Here is a 20,896-nt window from a genome sequence, read left to right on the forward strand (position 1 = left end):
TCTCCTCTTCGCTCACACTTTTCTCTTTTCCATCTTTTCTTTTTCATCCTCCCTCCGGTCTTAGGCTCTCACCCTCCCGCCTCCTTCCACTGACTGTCAAAGTTCACAGGCCCAGAGCCGTCCTACACCATATGAGCCATGTCTAGAGATGATCACACCAGGAGAAGAAAAAGTCAAAGTAAGAATAATAAATGAGTCAAGCCGATAACGCAGAGCGGCGAAGGAGGACCCTGTTCCAAAATGGAGCCACAGTCATCACAGTCGTCACTCAAGGTCACTGTGACTTAACACGCTGTTGTCAACTGTCTCGCAAAGTAGTGTCTTAAAATGACCTTTTTCCAAGGTTTTCCTTGAGCTTTATTTTGGAAAAAGCCTCTTGAGACCTTCAAACGAAAAAGCAAACAAATATAACCAGAAACCAACCAACCTGCAGTTTTTGAAGGTCAGTGCTGATACTGATATTTTTGGACTGAAGTTATAGATCTTTTTTCCTCCCAATCGTCATTACCTTCAAATGTTGGCAAGCATGATGAGTATTCAGTGCATACAATAGAGACTAGTACTCATCAATCAATGAATCAAATCAACCTGCATCATATCAGAGGCTGAAAGCTCAAACTGAAAAAGGTTTTACTTTAACAAAAGTTCATTATTGACCTTTAATTTTCTTCAACTGTGTCATGATAATTAAGACATTTAGTTAAATGTTTTTTGCAGAATTTTGGTCTTTCTTCTCTCATCATAGAATTAATCTTGCAAAAACAGAAAACAAAAAAATAACAAACTCTGAAATGTTTCTACAACCACAAAGCCTGTCTCATTGTCTCATGTAACTGATGAGAATTAACAACAATTGGGAACAACAAAATACAATCAAACAGCATCATAAACTGAAGAGTCAACTTATTTAGATGAGATTACAGAAAAATATGGGATGTGGGCCTTGGTGGTAAAATACTAATTTAAGAGAGAAAAGAGAAATGGAACGTAAAGAAAAAGTAGTTACTTTAAACATATGTTAAAGGTACAGTGTGTAGAATTTAGTGATATCTAGTGTTGAAGCTGCATGTTGCAGCTGAACACCCCTCACCTCACCCTCTCCTTCCAAACATGAAAAAGAGACTGTGGTAGCCTTTAACTGTCATAAAAACTCAAAAGGTGTTTAGTTTGTCCAGTCTGGACTAATGTAAAAAACATGGCGGCCTCCATAGAGAGGGTCCCCTACATGTAAATATAAAGTATTTAAATATAAAGGACCTTTTCTGGGGTAAAGAAAACTACAATTCATACAATTTAGATGAAATGAACTAGTGAAAACCTCATGAGGATTATTCTTCATTCAATTTCTGCCAATAGTTCCCTTTCACCTAAATCTTACACACTGGACCTTTAAGGACTGAAAGGTATAAATCTAATCACCAACAGATGGTGTCAAACATAAAAACACAAATGTTTTACACATTTACAGGAGAGTTCAGGTGTGTGTGCATGTACTGTATGTACTGTATGTGTGCGTTTGCCTGCCAACTGTACCTGCAACCACACTTCAGACATGTGGGCTGAGCATATTACTCCAGGAGCTGCCTGTAGTGAGCGTGTGTGTGTGAGCGTGAGCGTCTGTGTGTGTGTGTTGTACAATAGTGCAGTGCTAGTGGATGGACTCTGCAGTGATATTATGATCCTGTAACCGGATACGCTGGTTTCCATGCCTGAACTGCACATCCACCCCTCCCCCTCACCTCTACATCGGGCTATTTCAGGTTCTCTGGATGCACAAAGTGTGGACACACACTACGCACTGCACTGCTGCAGGCAGGCAAACCCAACACTGTGTCGTACGCTTAGTTCAGCATTCACATGTGCATGAAGGCGTACAGCGGGCCGACTCGCCGCTCACAGTCATGACTGGACCTCCGCTGTCCCTCGTCACTGTAATGCATCCAGTCCTGCACATGAGGACAACATTGCCACAGTCACTCTGTGTGTGTGTGTGTGTGTGTGTGTGTGTGTGTGTGTGTGTGTGTGTGTGTTACACACATACATAATGTAGAACTAGTAAACACATTCCAGACAAACCCAGAGGAAGAAATGAGTTGTAGTGTTTGCCTGATCAGATCCACTACAGTAAATATCAGCTACGCTTCCACATACAACTTCAGCTACAGTAACATTATGATGATAGTTATGTCTACTGTTTCTACCACAGCTATTTGTACTACAGCTCTACTAATAGAAGTGACGCAACTATTGTATGATATTTAAAGAACTTTCAGATATTCATCAGAAGTACCACAACCAGATTTAATCATCAAGAATCACCATCATCACCTCACCAGTAGTTCTTTCACTGAAGAAATCGTCATCTCGCTCTTTTGCAAGCGCAGGAAAATACAGGGTATGTGCCTTTTCCAAACAGCTGCACGTCCCATTGTGTGTCTATGGTGCTCAAAAGCCTGAAACCTGGACATCACACCATGAAACTGTTCAAGATGGATCAATCGAACAAATCAGAAGTGATTTATGTGGTTTGAAATAGGACATTCTGTTAGGAGACCTGGTGATGGTGAATATCTGGTGATGGTGAATAAGTTAAATTCATTTGTGGCTTCAAGCACTTTTGCAGCCAAAGTTTAAAAGTAAAATTAAAACAAAACTACATCATAGTTTAGATTACTATTAGTGGTAACTGCATATATTGTGATATACCCCAGTTATTAGCTGAAACCCTTTATAATGAACCCAAACAGTCTCATTTATCTTGAAAACACTTTTATTTAGATTTCGTGGAAATAAACAAGTTTTTATGTAACAACAGAGGATGAGGGATGGTAGAGTGTCCAAACCAAAATAAATAAGCCAATCATGTGGCAGGAAACAAGAGTGTGTGTACTACAAATGTGTGTGTGTGTGTGTGTGTGCGTACATGTGCGTGTTTGTTTTCCCTCGGAGTGATCATAAACGCTCACATGACAAAGTCAGTTGGTCACAGACAGGCAATTCACTACGATCTCTTACATAATAACAGGACTGGTTACAAAACACTACAGTTCCTACTGCGTAACACGTAGTATCCCATTAATAACCGGTCACAGGCGTGAGAGACCAAGCCCAGGTTGGATTCAAAGACGTAAAAAGAAACTGAAGGGCATCATGGATCCTGGAGAAGTTTGTTCCTTAGGTTTGATGAATCATAAATCATCATAATTCATTTTTAAAGAGCAATCCTCCCTTTTCTTGATGGGGGAGACGTAGTACACTCTAATTATGAGCAATGTGAGAGTAATTGAGGGCAGAGGTCAGGAATGAGGAAACAGAGTTACTGACATGTAAACCCTTCTTTCCTGACTTGTTGAAACTACACTCAGTTGCCAGTTTGTTCAGAACATATAGTTATGTGGGGGTTGTAGTTACAAATATTTAGTTGAACCTCATCAACACAATTAGAAAAACCTCTCAGTGCTGTTATTTAGCTAGGGGAAAATGGCGAATGTATGCTCAAACAAGCGTCACATTTCTGTACAGCAAACACTATGAGTCAATCATAACAGAGCGAGGTGACAGGTGCTCGCACTCTAATGACTTGTTCTTTGGAATGAAAGGTGCTGTTACTTAAAGGCACAGCCCAAAAAAAGGTAACACCATGTCTCGCTTTAACTCAGGATGACACACACGGGCATCCTACATCTCTCTCTCTCTCTCTCTCTCTCACACACACACACACACACACACACACACACACACACACACACTTAAATCTATAAATAAAATGCAGAAGAAGCGAGCAGAATTAGGTCAGCAGACGTGTCCACATGCAGGTGAGTTTTCCACTCTCTCCACCGAGCCTCTTCAGTTAGAAAACCCAGTCTGACACTTCTGGTGACAGAGCTACGGGAATCCACAGCCTCAATATATCCGGTGTACACAGTCATACCCATCTTATTACTGCAGGATCTGCCTTATTACTGCAGCATGTACAGTACCAACAGCAGCATCGGCCTTATTACCACAGTGCCCATCTTGTACGGCAGCACCGGCTCCAGTGCTGCAAGTGTCATCGTTCTTACTGCAGGCAGGTCCCTTATTACTTAAGTATAATCCTTATCATTGCAGTACACGCCTGGTTACTGCCGGTGAAGCCATGCGGCTGCACTAGGAGCTTTATCCAGGTATTCAGAAACTGAAGGTATGCAGTACACTGTATAGGAACTTGCCACAGCCATCAGAACCCGCTTACAAGCCTGCAGCTGTCCCCTCTCCCATACTTTCCAATACATCTTCATATCAGGGCAGACTAACAAACATAAAGATAATGTGTGTGTGTGTTTAAAATGTTTTAGTTGTAGTGTGTCCAAATTCTAAAATGTTCCTCCCAGATCAATGTTGATTCATTGAGTCTGAACCTAATAGCTACGAGCTAGAAATATTTTGAATAATCAAGGGCAGCATCATAAAACTAAAAGGCAGAATGTTGTTTCCATTTTGACATATATGTATATTAATATTGACTATTTGCACTACCTTTTATTTTACCTCGTAAAGTATCTATCTCGCTATCTAGCTATCTCTCTATCTATCTATCTATCTCTCTCTCTCTCTCTCTCTCTCTATCTATCTATCTTTAGAGTACTAAAACTAATTGCTATGTCTCTTATTGGAAATGTCTCCTGGACACCTGAGGGGTTCCCCACTCAGCACAAACTAGGCTCTCACCCACCCTCCCCCCCACCACCACTGTGGTTATCTGCTGATCTCCCGTGGAGGCCCAGTTGTGTAACTCTGCATCACATCTGTCTATTATGCTGGGTGCTCTGCCCTGGCTCCTGTTCGGCGGGTGCTGGTCCAGACGGGACCTCTGGGGTGACCTGCGAGCAGCTTGTGGGTGACAGCACAGAGTTGGGGGGGGGTGGGTGCTGTGTTTGTGGTGCATGTTATGAAACAGAGCCGCCCCCCCCCACCCCCTCCACTCACCACAATAGCTGAGATGGTCCCAAACACTGGGGGACCAAGTCACTTAACACCCCTCTGCAGGATCTAGTTCATGTTTAAGAAAAATGATAATTCAATTAATACAATACACTATGTGTCCTTGCAAATGTGCATTGATGCAAATATGACGTCCCTGTTCTGTTGACACATGGCCCTGTGTTCAGATATGTAGCCTCCACCACAACATCTGGTCTCACACTGACTCTCAGTGAAAAGTGCATGGAGGAGGATTTCAACACATTTCGATCATTTGATGTCATTTGGAAATCACTTGTTAAAGGTGGAAGAGCTTCAGTGGTGCAGCGATAAGAAGATCCACTGGGGAGAAACAGCGTGCACCAGAGGCTGCGAGTGTTTCAGCGGGACTCTCCGTGTATTTGGGGGTTTTAAAAAAAAAAAAAAAAAAGTTTATGGGACTGACTTTCCTCCGCGGCGGTGGAGTGGAAAGTGGCGGCCGCTGCCTCCGCTCTGAAGCCGGACTGAGTGTTCGGCAGGGCGGGACACAGGTCTGGATACGGGGGTGAATGGAGGAACCGCGAGTGACGGGAGATATTTAACATTTAACAGGCAAACTTTGTTCAGCCAGGACCCCGCTACAGCCCAGCAGCACGGAGACGCCAGCCCTCCGCCGCGTCTATAATTCATTACAAACACTGGCCCCCGTCCTTTGACGCGTCCGCTCCGTTCGTCTGTGTCTGCTTCGAGAAAAAGGTGGAAGCGTCGTCTTACCGTGTGCAGGTGGGCCGGAGGGAGGGAGAGAAACATGGAGGGCGATTTAAAGTCCTGTCAGCTGCAGAAACACGGGCCGTCCGAGCTGCCGGAGACTCTGACACACAATGGCGCTGACAGGAGGAGGAAGCTGCTGCGCTCCTCACAGGACCGCTGCTGCCTTCACGGACCGCCGGACAACGCGCGCGCTGCACGTGCCCTGACATCCCGCAATCATAGACTGTGCATAAATTATGAATCTATAAATATTGGTATGAATTATATCAAGTTATTCAAATGCATGATTTTAAAAGTGATTTAATGCGAGAGTTATAAGAAAATTCACCCCACGTACAGTTGTACTGAAGGAAGGACATGTTGTGTCCGATATCACCCACTTACTAACTGAAGGCCAATTCATGCTTCTGCGTCCAAGCTACGCTGTAAACTGATGTGCACCGCCCTGAAGATGTAACGACGCGTCAAGGCCACACAGATCACGAGAGCTGTGATTGGTTGACTTGGTCCGACAGAATTGCCGCCACATTTGAATTGAGTGGAAGGAATGAACACGGACAACATCTTTCTTTGCTTCGTGGCAGTTCTTTAAGAAATAGTAATCGCTCTTCAACATCTATCAGCTCCAACCCTAACCCTAACAAAATGTTTGCCATTGGAAAATCCAACGATTTTTGTATTTGAATTTGTATGACAGGTCAGGCTGTTCCAGTTGCCCTCTCGCCTGTTGGCTCTCCACTGCAAGCACAATGCATAGTTACACAATACTATTCACAATGCATTGTGGAAATCAATGAAATAACTATATATGGATCTATATAGTGAAAAATGTGTGGCCATTACTGAGTAGATTTGCAGTTTTTTTGCACTTCTGCATTGGTTTGGAAAACCAGTCCTCAGCCCTGCAGATTTGATGTGATGCAGACTTTTGCTTGACATAATTATAATGTATGAAACAGGATAATGTCTGGTGAAATATTGCACTTAAGTAAATAAAAGCACGTTGCTTTGACCACTTCATAACTAAATCTTTTAATTTGTGCTTATATTTTAATTCTCTATCTCTGAGAAACTCTAAAGATGGCAGGCTACATTTGTCTCTCCCCTTAAGACTTGTGGTCAATTTTTGAAATAATATTTAACCTACAATTAATTAAATCAAACGTCAAATCTGCCAACACATTTGCTCAGTTATACTTCCATCGCAATGAATGACCGCAATATTACTGTCACTACAGGAACCATTTTGTCATGGAGATTTAAATTTCCAAGGGGCACGTGAACGTAGCAGGAGAAGCTGAAACCGAGCAGCTGCCCCGAGAAGTGGCGTCGTCCACTTTGCTCCGCCCACACACACACACACACACACACACACACACACACACACACACACACACACACACACACACACACACACACACACACACGTATTCTGTAACTCTCTCTTAAGTTAATTACATATTAACAACATTTTGAAAGTGGAGGTAATGTTCATGTTATTCTCTCACTAATACATTACGTTTTTTAGTGTCATGCTTTTAATTTTCAAGTATCTTACAGATCTTCAGTGTCTGACTGTGTTTTTACAGTTTCCTGACATGCCCTGAAAACTTCTTACTGCCACAGAGATGGTATGTGGTCACAGACAGAAATGGGTCTGTGGACTGTTGGTGCTGATCAGTAATGTCAGTCCTGCCCGGCAGCAGATGGCCGGGTGATGTCCAGTAGACTCAAACAAAACCCGGCAGAGTCTGCACACATGCAGACAAAAACCCCAGCGGAGCATCCCGGGGGCAGAAAATGGGCATCTTGGACCGTTTGTGCCCCCGATGCCCCCTGCTGCACACTCACCCAGTTGTGCACTGATACACTCACAGACACAATGCAAGGCTCCCCGTTTTTTCCCCGGACAGGCTGCCTCTTTGATCAACCTGCTGTCACAAATATTTCCATCTATTAAAGTCCAGTGGGTACAAGATTCAGTTGCTGGGACTGAATCTTTCAGTTTGTCCTTCTTTCAAGACCTTCACTGTGCACTTAAGCTGTCCACTGTAAAGCCTGATCACAACAGAAGGTGTCACAAAAAACCTCATCCATGCATCTTTGCAAATTATTCCAAATGTGTTACTGTTCTCCAACATCAATGGAGCCACGCTGTTGCTAGGGAGTTCATTCTGAACCTCCAACTGAATCCTACGGAACCTGAAAGGGTCACGGCAAGAGTTTTTTTTTACTTACCTTGCTTTTGCGTCCCAATATTTTACTTCTATTCTTTTGAGCCATATGAAATAGAGTGCAGCTCGGGCCACATTTTCTGTCTGAATCCGTCTGAGCCCAAGAGAAAACTAACCGAGCCTGACCTGATTCCGACAGTCATTCTCTGTGTTGTTGTCTGAACCTGACCCGATGCAGTTAAAGCTACGATTGGTAATCCTGGAAAAACTAACCAGAGCAGGCTCCACTTTGAAAAAGAACAACCGATTCATCACACACCTTGCCATCGTCCCTCTCACTGTAGCTACTTCCACAACACGTGAATGTGCACTGACTGACAACTGTTAGAAAATTACTATTCTGTGACTTTACTATGTTTATTGATGGATTTCAGAACCTGAAATGGATTTTTTAAAAATCAGATTAAAAGAATTCAAAAACAAATGATCAACACGACCATCAATGTAAGCTGCACTGAACATGTGTTACCCTGTCCCCTGACAGGCTATTGCATGTTTTCCCCTATTACAGCCAACGTGACTGACCCAAACCAGAATATCATTGCAAAACTTTTTTCTGAACCTGGTCCAGCCTTTCAGTTCCTGGTTTTGAGTCGGGTACTCTTAATATGTTGCTGATTTCCGTAAATTCCGACAGTATAGATCAGTTTATTACACTTAACTTTGAACTGGGCATAATGTTTGCTGATGTAGTATTACTGCTCAATATGCATAGTTATATAATCAGTGAAAGTAAACCGACTGAGAGGTCTCTCCAGAAAAACAGTGATCTAGTATTCTGAACCAGTCACTGTACCCAGGGCAACTGCACAATACAGAAGACTGCACACCTATAATGAAATACTAATGTTGCATGATGGGAATGGGAAACTATTGCAAAAGAATGGAAAAGTAATCCTCAAACAAAACTCGCTGTTACTCTTCCAGGACTCTATTATTTCTACTGACTTTACTGTTTAATTTACTGATGCGACCAGTCCTTAAGAAATCATTGGCTGAAAGTTGTAAGACACAAAAACTTCCATCACTGGACTGTATGGACATGTATGAGGTTTTTTAAGGTTAAACTGACTAAGCAGAGGAGACAGCAGAGCTTAAGAGAAACTGCTGCTCAAACAATAAAACCCAGGAATTGTATTCTTTGCAACAGGGATTCTCAAAATATCAGACATGAGACGTCAGCTGGACTACTCTGCTCAGAGGCGGGTTACAGTCTGGGGAACGGTAGCTCTGTGCGTGCGTGTGTATACGTAGCTTCTGTGGTGAATGGAGATCTGATTTTAGTGCTGTGTTCATCTCTCCGGCCTCTGAGTTGACTCACGAATGCCGAGCAGCAGAGGAGGGATGGCTCTAAATAAAGATTTCAGGTCAAAAACAGGAAATGGCTCAGTGAGCAGGGAGGGCAGGGCCATAGCAACACCAACTGGAGAGCTGCACCCACAACATCGCTCGTTCTCCCTCCCTCTCTGCCTCCCTCTATCTATCTTTATTTATTTCTCCCTCGCTCTCCTTTTATTTCCCTCTCTCTGTAAAATCTGCCTGTTTCTTTTTTTTTTCTTTTGTTCATTCTTGGCGTTGCTTGATTCGTATTCCCTCTCCTCTGCCTCCGTGTTTGTCTGTTTTTCTGCACGTAATGTGCTTTTTCTCAATTTTAAACTCAGTGACATGATTGTCATAGCTGAAACAGAAATATCTGAAGCAAAAAGGTCACCAGTTTATGTATTAAAAGTAAAACCCAAAAATTATTGTTCCCAAATGTGCCCTACAAAATGCAACACTGTCATCCTCATGTATGTGAACATACTAACAACATGTGATGCTACAAAGCCAATTAGAAACCAGTCAGTGCTTAATTTTGTTGTTGTGATGTCCTGTTTGTTAGCGTTCCTCTGAGCACGTATCAGGTTGTGTGTGTGTGCATGTGTCACTATCAGTGTGAACCTGACTCATGGTGAGTTCACTGGAATCATCTCTCTCCACCCCACCTCAGTGCATGAAGCTACATGTTGCTCCCATCCATGGCCATGTTGCACCTTTGGGTGGCAACTCTCTGGTTTTGCGACTGGCACCAGAATTAGCTTGTCGACCATCATGTTCCATTTATAGTCGCTGTGACACAAGCACACACAAGCTGCATTCTTTTATCACTAATGTCTATAAATTCACCAGACAGAGTTAGTGATTCATACATCACTACAAACCATAGTAAGAGCATATCATTGTGTTCTTGACTCTATGAGGCATTTAATAAATGCAATAACACAAAGCTAGAAGTTTGTATTGTACTATAATTATACTACTATAATAACATAGTACAAACACCTACTACTAGGCTAATACAGACATTAGTGCCTCAACTTTTACGATGATAGCTGCTGCTACTATCATCACTACTGTACCAACATCTACTAAAAACTCTGAAAAATGTCAGAGTGAGCAAGAAAAATCTACATAAACACACACATGATATGATATAATATATAAGACTAATACACAGTCACTGAAGAAATGTATTTCCTATCCCATGACCCTACCCCTCAGGGCTACATGTTAAAGTCTACTGTTACCTTCTACCTCAAACATCCTTCAGATCTCTGGAAGAAGTGAGGAGCAAACAAACTGTTCTTACTCTGTATCCATATCCAAACAAGTCCTTCACACAAAAAGAGTCCATATTGAGAAAATTAAACAGCAGTGACAAGTCAACCAAGACAAACAATAGTTTTGGCATTATTCAGCCAACAGATGATGGTTTCTGTTGCAACTGAACCCGATCTGCTGAAGTCTCAAGACGATATCTAGATTTAAATGAAATTTAAGAATTTTCTGTAATTTGGCAAACTAGGCAGTGCTCCATCTTCAGGCCTGAAAAGACAACACGATGGTTATCTGTAACTCGGATGTATGTGCTCTGTGATACGAGGTCACAATTTTAAGCATGATGTCATCAGGGTTTTCTTGACTTGGGTATGGAGATTATAAGTTAAGCTTGTGGCACAAAGTGGGGGCATGGTGTTTATGACACATGGGGCTTTATCAGACATGGATGATCTAATGGAAAAATACAATCAACGTGCATTATGGGAAGTGTGACATTCAAGATTTATTATTTTTTTTAACTTGCTTCAGTTTGACACACACTGGAGACTGAACGTGAGAATGTCTCTGCTGGTGTGTTTTTGAAAAAGCACACACTAAGCGATCTAATACGGCAGCACCTCGGTAAAACTTTTCAATTAGTACCTTCGCTAGGAAGTTGTGTTTTCATCCTTGTCTGTTTGTTTACTGGTTGGTTTTTAATGTTTGTTTGTAAGACAAGATTACACAAAAACAGCAGAACGGATCAGCATTAAACTTGGCGGAAGAATGTGGCAAGGAGTCAATGAAGAACACATTTTATTTTACTGTGGATCGGAATCAGGGGGCGGGCCTGGGAATGTTTCTATCTCTTTCTGTAACATTGTGAGACGGGACATTTTTCAACATTTTCCTTGATTTCCCAGAGAATAATTCATCTTGGTGAAAAAAAAAAAAACCTGGCATGTTAAGGAGTCGGATATTTAAAAAAATGTGATTTCATAAGGGGACTGGGCATTGGTCAGGGTGTGCACTCTACTGACAGATATAGTTTCTTAAGGTTTTTGGAAAATATAAATACTAAGTGTACAGGGTGATTACTGCGTTGATTCATTTTTTAACCATATACAATTATTAGAGAGTAAAGGCTGCTACACGCAGCGAGGTCCTAAAAACGAAAACATAAGAAAACTGGCTTAAAAAACAGGAGCGAACAGCATCAGTGTGGTGGCAGATTTGGGACACGGTGTGGAAAGAGGACCAGAGAATATTATTAATACTACTTAGACATGGGTGTGGCACGACAGCCCAACATGGGGAGAAAGAGGGAGAGGGGAGATACAGAGGGATGGAGGGAGGGAGGGAAAGAGCTCCACACCAAAAGCACCCATCTGCTTTCTTTCCCATTCTCTCTCCCTCCCTCTTTGTCTCTACCTCCCCCTTGTCTTTCTCTTTGTCTCTTCACCCGTCTCTTTTTTAGTGTCCATCATTCCCCATCTGTGCCTCATACACATCAGCCCCTGCCTCAGTACCACACACACACACACACACACTGGGTGGTTTTTTTTTATCCTTGATGCAGCATGATATACACGATTAGTGCCACAGTGTTATACTCAACAGTTTTTACTGATATAAACACACACACACAATCACACACAGAGCAGGACCTGTTTGAGTGTGAGGTGGACCTGACACACACACACACACACACACACACACACAATCATTTTATTTTCCTTAGGCTGAGACTTGAAACCTTTGTTAAATGCCCTGACCCATGTTCTTCAAAAGGGGAAGCACCAAAGCAAAGAATGTTGGCCTCCTGCAGTGCTGCAATTTTAGTCAAAAAACGCTGCCAGAACTCCGTCATGCCGTCCAGACTTCACGTGAGAACTTTCTGGTAATGTCTGTGATCTCAGCATTTAAGCTTATCGACACTTGACAGCAGAATTTATAGCATGTTACAATGAGGGAGTTACCATAAGGCAAATAAGCAGTAATGAGAAGAAAAATGTATTGCACATTCAGAGCAGCATTAACTTTTACTGCAGTTTTCCTCACAGGGACACTTTGTCTGGTCTAAAGTAAGTTTTCAGTCTCAGAGCTTCTGCTGTGTATTTGTTTAACTATCCCCATAGTAACAGGCTAGTTAAAAAAAGATACCGTGTTCATTAGCCACAACATCCTGACGTCAAATATCTTCGATGTGAATTTAATGTGAATTGAGAGCAAAATACCAACACACACACGCACACACACACACACGCACACACACACAAACGCTGTTTTAGCCTCATTAACTCAAGATCACCACTGTTATGACTTCATTATGATTAGGTTATTTTATTACATACATGTCAAGATGACAAATTGTGCTTTTCAGTGTTTGTTAACACTGACACGATTACAGCTTCATTACAGCTTTGTCTCCACATAATGAAAAAAATGTTGTCTCAAGACGATCAGGATTTAAATGTGTAATTACTCTGCACACCCTGATTTATCCAAGCCGGTTTCATTACCGAGTCGTTTTCTCTGGGATAAGAGTTTGTGATTCAATCAAAATTGTTAAATCAAGTCGTGATTCTTAGAAAATAGTTTTCCACTAGATTATGGGGTAATTAATTATGCTGAATTAACTGGCCTCAAAATATTATCACCAAACACAGCTGCTTCAGGCTCCAAAAAAAAATCAAATCGTTGTCACCCGGTGATTCGGAATCTGTTTCGCTGCCCCAAATATACCATTGAATGCAGCACTGCATACTTTGGAAAGTTGCGCAATGGTGTCTGAGTTCTTGCTCGGCTGTGATTGGACGGCTGAGGGTATGTCACAGTTAACCCCATGAGTCCACAGCTCTCCCACTTGTTGTGCACAGTCATTAAACCAACCACTAAACCTGAAGCTGCAGTGAACGCAGAGGCCTGCTCATGACGGCAGTTTGATTTTGTACAGTACAAACCTTTGTCAATAATGTTCTACAGCGCATTTGCAACAGAACCACCAGAGATCAGTTTTCAGTCCTTCAAAGTGAACACTTTAACAGAATAAATTTAAGTCCAACATAAAAAGCCTAATTAAAAGTAAAAATCTGTCATTGTTTTAGTGTTTATTTACTGTAGCTAGCGGACTTAGGCTGAGAACGGAAAACTGTTCAGAGACAGGTTAAACGTTCATGTGTTCTGGTCTTGAAATGGGATTCAATGACCATATAAAAAATAATACCTGTCTTATCTTAAAAATAATTAGTTTCTTAAGTTTTTGTCATTATTTTCTTGAACAAAAGACTCCTCCTTAAGTGTCTCTCACTTTACTGTACTCATCTAAAAATAGAATATTTTTACGGCGCTCGAGACAGAAGTTTTAATTCTGGAATAAGAACACAGCAAATGACCCAGTCAGAAAGACAGAGAGAAAGGAAGAGAGAGGGGGAGGTATGTTTACTCATGTCTGTGTGACGCCTCCAGTGTCAGGTGACTTACAGGAAAGAAGTTGTTGTTCTCTTTCTCTCGCTCGCTCTCTCTGTAGCTCTGTCCCTTCATTTGTGTCCGTTTTTTTTTTTTTTTTATCAGTATTTTTGAATTGTTTTGCTACGTTTGTTCTCTGACGTCACTAGGATGTTGTTTGTCAGGGTACATAAAATAAACGCTGATCATGTTGTGCAAATCAGTTACGACATTTTGAGACACTGTAATAACCATGTAAGAAATACAGTACAGTACTCTGTTGTATGCTTTAATGGCTGTTGGCTCAGGGCTATGTGAACAGGTTTACTCTAACCCTTTAGTGTGTGTGTGTGTGTGTCTGTGTGTGTGTGTGTGTGTGTGTGTACCCATCCATAGCAAACTGGTGAGTGTGACACATTCCAGTGGGACAACTCACCAATAGTCTCGCAGTAGATGGAACACAGATACCTCTGTCCACTGGGGAAAACTCAACAAAAACACATTGATGACGGAGTTTTCAGTTCCCACAATTTGATGCTTCTTTTTTTTTTTGAGTCACAGGTTACATGTAGATCCATTCTTCATAGTCTGGTAGTGGAGTCGGTGGGTGTAGCTGAAGAGGAATTTTTTGCAGGAAGGCAATAGGACGAGAACTTGTACAACACTGTGTAACACTAGATTCTGCAGCATTCTTTAAAGTGCACTACAAGTTGAACTGAACTGCAGTAAAAAACTGTGGGAGAGAGAGAGATACTGTAGCGGAAAACAGGAAGGTCATTAATCTTCGAGGGAAACCGGGCCGGCTCACAAGTCACGGCACGAGGAAGCAGCTTTAGAGACTAGCAGCCAGCAACAATGGTTTAGCTGGTTATCCATCTCTCTTTTCTCAGTTTCTCCATGTCCTGGCAGCTTCACTTCACTAACTCTTCTCCTCCAGTCACCTTCTTCATCAGGGATACAGGCAGAACAACGCAGACAAAAGTGATGGACTGACAGTTAGAGGTTCACCACATTTTCACGTCACCCAAAGATGGAGTTGGACATTCCAGACATCAATTTCTGATCAAACATCTGAGATCTGACTTAATCCGGTTGTCCACACCGAGAATATAATTAAACATACGTTTCCCCTCATACATCCATCCACACAAGACAAGCCTTCCACATCTAGACGCCAATGTTCAAAATTCAATATACTATTATGTTAAATTAAAGTTTACTTGCTGCAACATAGGTTATGTCAGAGTGCACGGACTTCTATAAATGTCCAATCTAATGTTCTATCTCAACGCTTTTCTAGTCTTGATGACCACTTAAAACGCTTAAACTGAACTTACTTGATTATTGTTGTACTGGGTTTGTATCCTCATGGTTGAATGCACTTATTGTAAGTCGCTTTGGACAAAGCGGCAGCTAAATGAAATGAATTGAAATGTGTACAGCTATGACAACGGCTATGCCATTCACCGGCAATTTGGGGTTTAAGTATCTTGCCCAAGTACACTTCGGCATATGGAATCTTCAAATAACTTGAAAGTGGTTTGATTACATAAAGTTACACTTACACATAAAATGTACATACAAAGTTATTTTCATTTATTTATATCAACTCAACATGATAGAAAACTTAATAAAATCTGACCCTTTACATTGAAAACCATGCACTTATGTATTAATGTGTTCTTTTTTTTACTGCATGTAATCATGACTCAATATGTTAAATATTATGAATGGTAATATGTTACCTTTGGATCAAACTGACTCCAGTGTCTCCACACATTACGTTTGATGAGCACTTCGTTTCATTTCTGTGGTGTGATGATTATCTTGTTTCAACTTGTCTGGTTCGTGTGTTTTATTAAATCTAACTATGAAAACATCCCCTTCGCCTTTCATTAAAGTGAATAAAAAGAAAAAAAGACCATTTAAAAAGTAGGGCACATGTATTCGGGCTATTTCGGTTTGGTCAGTAACTTCTGGATGCTGCTACGAAGATCCAGACGTTCTGAATATGTAGCTAATGAAACAATAAATAATAATCAAATTCTTCATCTTGGTCTTACAAAAGTTTAATTTACAAGTAATAAAACAAGCTTCACCTCTGATCGATACACTTTGCTATGATCAGTGGCAAATGGAGGCTAACATTAGATAACTTCAGTAAACTTCAGGTGCTAACTGAGCCAGTTCAGTGACTTTATATATGCTGCTGTCAGACATACACTGAATAGTCTCCTGACATTCCCAGGAGGGGCTGAAAATGAGAATACAAATGTCCGGCTGAGAAGCTCCGGACATTCTCCAGCGTTTCTCCTACCAGCCCCTTTGTAAAAACTTGCAACAGATGCAAAACTGCAACAGAAAAGCTTCGACACTGACGAAGAAGTCAAGTGATAAGGGCCGATGCCAGTGTGGATATGCTGTAAAAAAAAAAAAAAAAAAGAATGTGATCTCCACAGTGGAATTAATATGTTACATCCTGTTTCCTGCCTGCCACTCCTCACCTGAAAGCTCCAGATATTTCTGTGTTGTTGTGACCGGAGAATTTCCTGCTGCATCGTTCATGAGTGAAATGCAAACTGTGGAGTAAGTCCAGAATCAAATGTGCGGACATTCTCCTTAGTTCACACTACTAGCTTTTGAGAATTTACTCTAGGTCCGGATTATGTTCTAGTCTGGACTAGCAGAAACTTGAACTTTTAGAAATTATTACCTACACACCCACGTTTACTTCCTGATCTTATCTTATCTAAACAGTTTTCATCAACCTCCACAACCAGTGAAGGCAACATGGATAACTAATTACTGGCCTTGTAGTCTTTGCTAGCAGTTGTTACATCTGCTGAAGAGGTTATGTTTTCAATGCCATATGTTCATACTATGTCAATTTCCTTGAAACTTGGTGAAAGGCTCTCATACGGGCCAAGAACGAACCTGTTACATCTTGGAGCGGATTCAATTAGGGCCCGGATTCAAGATTTTAATTTTTCACTTTCTTCAACATTGTTAGAGACTGTGTTTTTCAACATTTTTCAAGATTTCCCAAGAAACTATGCAGAGATCTGGATGAAAATTACCTACTACCTATACCTTTTTACCAAATACCTATGGAGGGAAACTTCTGTGTACATCTCAGAATGCTATACAGTAATTAAGTGGCCAATCAGCCTTGGCGGAGGTATGCACTTTCCAAGTACCCTTGAAATTTTGCAATTAATTTTTCATTTTACAATGCTGCAAGCACTTAAAACCATCTACATGCAACATTGGGCATGTTTGTTCGTAACGACTGTAATTACTTCTGATGCAGAGCTAACCTCATCTGGGTGGAGATTTCTTTTGAGCAAATTAGTGTGGACGCAGCCTGATAAAACACCCCCCCGCTCAGTGCATTCAGGGGCCTAGTTCCTGAGTGCACTGCCTTACATGGTTTGGTATGAGCCGTAGCTATGGTGGCTAATATTTGCAAACTTCACATAATAATCAGATAATCAGATAATCCTGTAAAATAGACATTAAGCCAGTTCACTGACTTTTTGGCTCTTCTCTTCTTCGGCTGCATTCATCCTCATTCTGTAATAGTCACTTGTGGCCACTGTCTTCAGCAGCACTGTCCACACAGTAGGATCTTTAATTGTACAGTTGCTGATTATGAGTTATCATTATTTCATGTAATCAGATCAGAAACAGAGTTGTGACTCTACTTGTCTTATAATCAGATCACAGTCGTAAAAAAAGGAATTATAATAATAACTTTAGTCACCATCCGTAACTGCAATCAGATTACTCATTGTTTCAATTAATTTAGTGCTATCATCGATTTATATGGATCTTCTATGTTTGTATACTAGATGACAGTATTATGATTACAGTAATCCAGTTACACGCACAGTAATCTATTACTTCATCCCCTGCTGTTGCCCTCCTACGCCAGACCAGACTGGCTGAGTCAGCTCCGCTGCTCTATCACGATTCAGCCTGACACACTTTCCCTCTCTCAACACCCCCCACCCCAACCCTTCAACCCCTCTCTCTTCATTCTCTGTGAGCTGCGTTCAGAACTTCCTCTCTGCTTTCACAGTCAGGTTTTCTTGAATGTGCTGTCTGATCACTCCCTCTCTATCTCTTACCACTAAGATATTACACCACCCCCTTCCACATACTCCCAGGTTTCATTCTCTCGACCCCCTCGCTCCCTTCCTCCCTCCCTGCTGGCTCCCTTCAGGGTAGCAGAAGGGAAGTGAATGGCTTCAGCCCTCCCAGCTGGTCCCATCACCCAGCAACCCAGAGCAAAACAAAAGAACACACACACGCACGCACGAGCCCGCAAACAGGCAGGCGACACGCACACACACTCACGTTCGCCAGCAGATCTGCACATGCATGCTCTTAGACACATGCAGACACGTATGCAGATGAATGCACGCACACACACATACCCCCACCTTTGCCCCCTCCAAGCTCACATCCATAAACACAGCCAGCCAGCCGTCCCCTGCAGACTCCCACCCATCATCCCTTCCTCCAGTCCCCCACCCATCACCCATCACCCCCTGCTCCTCTCCCGAGCACCCTCTCCAGACACCCAGTCCTTTGTCCACCCTCTGCTCTCCCAAAAAACATACTCAGAAAAAAACATGTGCTGCTGGTCAAAGAGAAGTTGACACAAAAAGGAGGGTAAATGGTTCTGTTTGTGGGGATCACACACACACACACAGAGAAAAAATAATTCCATTCTATTTGCAATGTGTCTGTATGGATTAAGCACAGACTTATTTTGTGACACATTCTTTTTGCACAATATAGGTGAAAGTAATAAAGGCCGTGGGTCCCTCTACAAGATAGAGCCTCGAATGCAGATGTTGCCTCGCATCTTTCTTTTTGCTACTGATTGAATCTGCAGGAATGTGGGCGATGGGCCAGTTTACATATTTCGATGACGCTATAAAATGGCCACAAGCTGAAATGCATCAATCTCACAATGAAGCTGTTCTTTATGCTACAAGTTTTATTGAGGTTTTTGAACTTGAATTTCTTGAATAAAATTGGTGAGATTGAGCCAGAAATCCCTACGACTGCACACGTTGGCTATGTCCACACCATAGACTGTATATAATATGCAAAGCCACAGCATCTTGATCGACCCCTGGCGGCTGGCTACAATATAAGTTTGAAATCCTGCCTCCTCCATGGACATGGACCAAAATAAAAAGTCAAAGTGTACATCAAGGATGGTTTCTGTAATTTCAAGGTCTTATCCCACTGATGTTCATTCAAGGGCTCATTTTTTCTGGTTAGTGGTTTTAATTAGTTATTTGATGCTATAAAAACATCATGATTGACAGCTGAGGCTTACTAGCGATTGGTCAAGCATGTGTATCAGTGGGACTTCAACACCATGGCATAGTGAAAGGAAGTGAAGACCTGCCGTCCATCTTCATATGGAGTCTGTGTTCCACACTAATATGATTTAGATCAAAACTGTGTTTTTATCTCTGAAACTATCTCCGTCCAGACGAGCAATTTCATAACAAATCCAAGCAAAAAATCACTTCTCTTACTTTTCACAGTTGCTGTTCCTCATTTACAGCATTTTCTATAACTACGCAAGCAGCTGCATGTAGAGAATCTGCTTCCTGTTTACAGGAAGGAACACACAAAACGTATTTGAGTGGTCATGTGATATGCATTTCCAGGTGTGTTCTGATATGGAGCTAAAACATTTGTCTGGTTGAATTTTTTAAAACAAAATCGTATTTGTGTGAACGCAGCCTGGATGAACAGAAAAAGACAAGATGGACAGCTGACCAAAACACTGCCTCGACAGGGGAGAGGTGAAAGGTCATCAGCCACGAGTCAGTGGACTGTCAGAGACAGTGAGATGTGGTCGAAAGGGCTCCACAGCTCATCATCACCATAATCATCATCATCATCAATAACAAACAACATACAACAGCTGTCTATGGGTTCGTCAGCCATACTACATAAGTCATTGTACCATATATATTTTTGGTACTCCTCCCTGCACACAGCATAAAATTCAATATATGTCACCAACCACATCTTGACAGTTTTATCACACATGGATCAATATACATTGTTATATTCTTATTGATTCTATATTTCATTGTTTCTTTTTCTGTTTATCGCTGTAATGTCTGATGCATGAACACACAAACACAAAGAAGCAGCGGTTGATTTTAGCGGACAGCTCGAGCGGAGCAACTAAAATAGAGCAGCTATTGTGCAACAAAAAAAGATTAATCTCTATGAAATCAGACGGAGAGCAGTCAGAGCATGGTAACCACTGGAGGGGTAAAACAGATCGGACCTCTGAATATTTTGTTTAACTTTCTCCGTCAGTGCGATGAATGTGAGCCCAACTAAACCGGTAGAAAAATACTTTGCTGGAAAGCTTTTTGAGCCCAAACTGCTCAGACAAACAAATACAGGCAAAGAGAGTGAGATTTTATGAAAACAGCACAATGTGGAAAACCTGAGAATGTGAGCCGCTACTGCAGGCTCAAGGAACATTACAGTAAATAGGATGGAAAATTGGGGAATAAATTATCTGTGTGAGATCCAGTCCAGACTCATCTGGTCCAATCCTCTCTGAACACACTGCTCAAGCAGCAGTCTATTTCCAGTCTTAACCAGTCAAGTCCAGTCCAGTGCACCTGAGCTCAGCTAGTCCAGAGTGGTCCAATTGGGTTCAGGTCACAGCAGAGACAGTGGTGACCAATGAAAACCAGCAGGAACCAGTCAAATCCCTTCGAGGCAGCCTGCAAACTGGCCCAATGCCAGTCCCAGTAGACACAAAGAAACACAACAAACACAAACGCCTGACCACACACACACACACACACAGATAGACGGGTGTGTTTGCTGTCCTCCTCATTAATAATTAGACAGAAAAATCTGCT

General features: G+C 41.8%; 1 protein-coding gene across 3 annotated transcripts in view; it reads right to left on the minus strand.

The window, feature by feature from the left end:
• sertad2b (SERTA domain containing 2b) overlaps positions 1 to 20,896 on the minus strand; it is a 39,122-nt gene that overhangs the window by 9,489 nt on the left and 8,737 nt on the right. The window contains exon 1 of one of the 3 annotated variants that reach the window (XM_069538640.1): positions 14,410 to 14,510. The exons of 1 other annotated variant lie outside the window; for it this stretch is intronic. Coding sequence is in view for 1 of the 2 variants with exons in the window: in XM_020094601.2 (XP_019950160.2) it covers positions 5,716 to 5,921 (206 nt within the window). In the remaining variant the exon portion in view is untranslated. Of the gene's footprint in view, positions 1 to 5,715; positions 6,012 to 14,409; positions 14,511 to 20,896 lie in introns of those variants that run through there. One more of the 3 variants, XM_020094601.2, reaches the window with a different exon arrangement.

This window comes from Paralichthys olivaceus, chromosome 14, assembly GCF_024713975.1.
Source record: "Paralichthys olivaceus isolate ysfri-2021 chromosome 14, ASM2471397v2, whole genome shotgun sequence".
Taxonomy (NCBI): Eukaryota; Metazoa; Chordata; class Actinopteri; order Pleuronectiformes; family Paralichthyidae; genus Paralichthys; species Paralichthys olivaceus.